Source organism: Pistacia vera, unplaced genomic scaffold, assembly GCF_008641045.1.
Source record: "Pistacia vera cultivar Batoury unplaced genomic scaffold, PisVer_v2 Contig654, whole genome shotgun sequence".
Lineage (NCBI taxonomy): Eukaryota > Viridiplantae > Streptophyta > Magnoliopsida > Sapindales > Anacardiaceae > Pistacia > Pistacia vera.
In genome coordinates this window covers 340,109-345,846 of record NW_022196506.1, presented here as the reverse complement: position 1 = coordinate 345,846, position 5,738 = coordinate 340,109, and the positions used below count along the sequence as shown (strand labels likewise).

The window sequence follows — 5,738 nt, the reverse complement described above, 5'->3', positions numbered from 1 at the left end:
TAGGTTAAATTCCTCCGTTTTTATTAGATTTTAAGTTTTATAATTTTCGAAAACTATTAATTAAAAATAAAAATACAATTAAGAATAATTATTAATTTCCTTATTATTTATAATAATACAAATAAAGATATAATAGTTTACAACTAATTCCCTTAACATCTTTAACCGACGAAGATTGAGACCGTGTCACTTTTAAATTCTTCTAGGCTTTATTATTATTTTCCAGACCCATTATTCAAATTTCTTCTTTAATTAATTTTGTATAAGACTAGATATATCGATGTATAACAAAATTTCAATAACCCAAAATTACAACATAAAATATGACCATGAATGGAATTGCAGTTAGGTTTGAAATTGACCGCATAACCAATACACGTTTTCGACTTTTATGTTGGATAGACGTAGCCATCTTGTTATTTTCTAAACTTAATTTCAACTAAGAAATTTCCTCACCTATGAGTCTCTCTTGCTTGTTTGATCTACATTTCTTGCTTATTAAGTATACACGTCTTGCCGCAAATATTACAATATATATTCTCATAATATATCCTAAAACTAATATTTTGTATTAGAATCTCTCATTTAAATAAATTTATTATTCTCACCTTGAATAGATCCACTAAATATTTTAAATTAAGTCACCTTACCTATAAAGTATAATCAACATTTATTTAAATATTATTGTGGTATGTCACTCTATCTCTAATCAATACATTAGAGAGTAAAAGGTAAACTTAATGTATATAAAATTGTTGTATAAACATTTTACAACCTCAATAAACATATATAATAAATTTATTCTCAGACTCGAACGTTCTGATTTCATAAAATTCAGAAAAATAAAACATTCTCATCTGAGAATTTTCACCATCGATAAAAGTGTAAATTCTAAACCTGAAATTGTTCCAATTGAACATCTTTAGCCTTGAGAGGAACATACTCTCCAAGATAAACCTCAAGATGATCAGCCAAGGAAGACTTATCAATATTCTCATGGTGATAAGACTTGCAAACGAAGTAAATAATTGTTTCAACAACAAGCCCCAAGAGAATCACCATCACCACCAACAAGAAGCAGACAATTCCCACCAAAATTGTTATCCCAACATTTGGCGACAATCCAAGCACCACAACATTCTCAAACAACACTTCAACCCCTCCAAAAAAAATACTCAAGACCACAAACATCCCAATCGAAATCCCCATTTTCCCCTTGATCAAATTCTTGCTCTTCTTCAACGCCTTGATCCCGTAAACATCTTCCAAAACTGAGACGACGCTTGCCAAATGCCAAACGATGCCGATATAAACAAACCCGCATAAGTAAAAAGCTAATAAGGCAACTCCCATCAGAGCTCCAACTGTGTTTTGTGCTAGAAAAATTAACCAAAACACAAGGACAATCACTGCAACAACATGATATAGAAAAATGATGGCGAAACTCCAGAGAAAAGTGACCATGAGGCGCTTCCAAACCTTTGGGACGACGCTCATGACCTTCTTGAAGCTGATATTTTTGGCGGTGTAAATGCAGGCGATGGTGTAGACGACTGCGGAGGTGCAGAGGAGAGTAAGGATGAGGAAGAAGGTGAAGTAAGCGAATTTGAAGAGCCAGAAGGCGGTCCATTCGGAGGAGATGATATCGGAGAGGTTGGAGTATTTAGTGGAGCCGACTTGGGTGTGATCTAAGGCATCTTTGTCATGGAGAATTTTGAAGAAGAGGAGCTGGGAGATTTCTATGTGGGCGAGGTAGATGAAAGAGAGGGGGAGGATGAGGGTGAGGGTGATTTGGGTGAATATTTTTGTCCATGAGAAGATGATCCTGAAGGACTCCTTGAAGATGCCGAAGAAGCTGAGAAATTGGAGGTCTTCTTGCTCTCTATCCATGGAGTTTTAATTTTCTGAAACAATAGAGGATTGAATGATGGAGGTTGAAGAAGAAGAGGTGAAGTTATAAATATTACAGGGAAGAACCGAGCAAGTTGACTGAGTTTTAAGATTGCCCTTGGTCTTTGTAGAAATTACTAAAGGATTTTAGAGAGATTTTTTATGCATGAAATTAATTTTTAATACATTCAATTTTTTATATTTATATTTGTTGAATAAAAATCATGAAAACAATAAATTTTAAGAAAACATGCCTAATTGAAATATGTGAGGTGAGGCTAAACCAGGATTAGATCTAAACGAACCATGATTTTTTTTTTTTTCATAAAATTTTCAATGTTATTATTTTAATTTTTTATGTTATGTTTTCGGTATTTTTGCACCTAACTTATATTTAGAAAATTTTATTAATTTTAAATTTATTAACATTCATAAATTTTAATTTTGTATTATAGTTCTAAGTAGCGAAATAAAAGAATATAAAAATATATTTTTGAAGCATGAAATTTTAGTTTCATCCATGTTAAAACAAATATATATATCAGGAAAAATAAATAAATTAATAATTTAAATACAAAACATAAATAATTGTTTATAAGCATTGCAAATATAATTATAGGGGTAATCGAGTAATTGTAATCAAAGTCAAGCAAACAACGGTTGACCAAATGTAAAATAATTTAGTGGATGACGAAGCTTCCCAAAGGAAAGAGATGATGCAGCTTCAAAGAAATTGTATAGGAAATTAACTTGATGGTTCCTCAAATCCTCATTTAAGCCACACAATGGAGAGCCTCAGAATTGTGATTTTCCACAGCTGAAATCTGAACTTGATGGTTTGATCTTGATGGTTGTGCAGATCCATTTTTATAGGGATTTTCATGTCTATTTCACATAAAAATTATCATTTCAATTAAGTATAATAAAATATAAAATCAAATCATATCATAAATGTATTAATAATAATAATTAGAGTTAGGCTAAGTAGAAGAGGTCATTTTAAGGCAACCAATGGTATCTACAAGAAAGTAATCTCATGAATATTATATGTGCAATTAAAACTATATTATAATTTTTTTTTTCTGTATAGTTATTTTTAATGTTTTTATAATAATATTATTCACTATGTCACTAATTTGATATTATCACGTATCATATCAAAAACTCTTTGTTATTTAAGTAAGAATCATTTCAAAATCTTCCATTACTTAAATTGAAGATAATATAAAGATGATGTAATGGTTCATAAGATGAATAACATTATCCAGTATTGTACAAAACCCAACCTCGATTAATAATCTTTCAAAAAAAAAAGTTTCTATAAACATTTGTGTTTAAGTTACGCCCTTCTTTTGATAATATAAAAATCCTTTAAGATACAATAAATTATGATTAAAGAAATCAATATTAAGCTTTCTCCAAGTCACATGAATATCGACATATATATGCGTAGCTTTTGAATCATAAAGCAAATTTCAACAGCAAACCCACACCTTTAAAAAGTTTTTTTCTACATTTTGTACATCATTTTACTAGCAAAAATGAATCAATGCTACACATTTTAAGAAGTACTTCAAAATTTTTGTTTCAAGTAATGTGTTATCATATAAAAAATTACCTGTACATGATAAGATCTAAGTTTCAATTTCGTTTGTTTTTGTTCTAACTTAAAAGATAAAAGTTCGTGGATTTGCAAGTTAAAACTTCTATTAGAGAGTTAAGGTGTGTATTTTGAAGAAAAAAAAATGTTCAACAAGAAACATTAATTTTTTACATAGTTTTGGTAATGACTAAAAATGAAATAGAAAAAACAAAGATTGTGAATTGGGCTAGGGTTATTATATGGTGTTGTATAAGTGCATTTTATAAGTTTATATTTTGGATTTATAAATTTCACGTTATGAGTTTACAAATTAATTGTTGATGTATTGATACAACATTGATACTATAGAAAAACTCCTATAAAATGTTTTAATCGGTAAGAGCTTAGTAGGGCTAGCAAAACTCTGGGCCAGCCAGCCCACCCTAGGTCAAGCCCATAAACCAGCCCAAGCCCATAAGCTCAATAAAAACAGCCTACTAAGCATAAATTACTCCAATCAACAAGAGCACATTCATGTGGAGCACTTAGCCTTTAGAATTTTCCAAAACTTAGCAGATTTTGCTTTCTCTATACAATTTTCAGGTTCCAATTCTTAAGCATTAGGTGCAAGCAAATGCAAGAGTGAGCATCAGGCAAGGCATTTATAAAAGAAATCATGATAGTTTTATGAAAGTAACTAAGCATATATACTTTACTTCAAATTACCAAGAAGAACAAACCAAAAAACAATTAAAAATTCTTTTTCCTTTCTTCAGCTTGAGTATATATACAACTTCTTTTCGTGTTTCTCCAAGTCTCATCTTTTCAAGAACATTGGTAAGTGGAACTCATTTGTTAATTTCCTGTTATATTGGTTCATCTCTTGAGTTGGGATATAGAGGTAATTTATTTCTTTTCTTTGAATTAAGGTCATCTACACAGTATAAGAAGAAACGAGAAGAATTGGCGAAGTAATATTGATCAGTCTCACAAGTCTTTCGTTATTTGACACATCCAGGTATGTAATAAATGGAGTTATAACAATACTTACAATAAAATTTCAGGATGATAATTAGTTTGATTATGGAATTTTTATTTTTAATTTTATAACTAAATAATAATTATTTGTATTACAATTGATTTAGTACCAAAACTTTTTACAATTTTTTTTTATTTCTTTTTATTTTGATAATGGTTAATTACAACTACCGTCTCTGAAGTTTAAAAAGGTTTTAAGTTGGATGTGGTTTGTTTCTGAAACCTCAGGGTTGTTCTCTATTTAGTCCATTTTAGAATAGGTTTAACTCATTTAGACCCCTTATTTTTGTGTAAAGACTAGTAAACCCTTAGTTTTCAAAACTAACAACATTCAACCAATGTTAGCAGGGATGTAACTAGGATTTTTTTAGTGAGAGGATTCAAAACATCTAAATTGATAAATTTACAATAAAATATATATATTGAAGTAATAAGTATAAAAAATATAATTTTAAAAGTTATACATATCAATTCTCCAATTGTCCTTGACGATTTTTCATATTACATGTTACATATGTTTGTCTTGAGCTAGATTTAATAGGTTCACTGTGAACACTATTGTGACGACTAATTTTTTGGTCAATTGATGTTCCTTATTGAGTTAACAACTTTTTCCCACCCAAATAATGGCATAATGACAACTTTCCACCCATAAACTTTTAAAATACCACTTTATTACCCAAATTTATATTCCGACGATGAACAAAGAACAAACTCTGTCTAGACTATTAGGGCTTTTGAAGAGGGGAGGTCGATGAGTCTTTTAGTGGTGAAAAGTTAGATTTTGATGGTTGGGATTGATCGACATTTGTCTTGAGAGGGACGGTTGTGCAAACCCTAATTGCTCGATTGTCGGTGATTGGCAAGGTCGACAAGAATAAGGTTTGAGGGGTTTTGGTGAGTGATGATAGGGGAAGTGAATAGTAGTAGTGTGGGGTCGCAATGATGCCAAAATCGGAAATAGAATATAAATTTGGGTAGTAAAGTGATACTTTAAAGGTCTTGGGTGGGAAAGGTTATTAAGCCATATTTAGGTGGGAAAAAGTTGTTTACTTGTTCCTTACTAGAAAACTTTCTTTTGATAAAAAAAACTTGTGCATAACTGAAAAAAAAAAAAAAAAAAAAGAATTTTTACAATCAGAAAAATAATTAATTTGCAATTACAAATTTAAAAAAAACCAACACAAAATTCAATAACTAACTTGGGCTAACCTTAAAATCTTATAAT

At 30.1% G+C, this 5,738-nt stretch overlaps 1 protein-coding gene across 1 annotated transcript; it reads right to left on the bottom strand.

Annotated features, from left to right (window-relative positions):
* Nucleotides 1–891: 891 nt before the first annotated feature.
* Nucleotides 892–1,890, bottom strand: LOC116111921. The gene has a single exon (XM_031398080.1). It carries the CDS (start codon nt 1,888–1,890, stop codon nt 892–894), a length of 999 nt encoding a protein of 332 aa, XP_031253940.1.
* Nucleotides 1,891–5,738: the final 3,848 nt, after the last annotated feature.

Bases quoted from the DNA above. Each gene is read 5' to 3' on its own strand.
- LOC116111921 (XM_031398080.1), bottom strand. From the start codon at position 1,890: ATGGATAGAGAGCAAGAAGACCTCCAATTTCTCAGCTTCTTCGGCATC.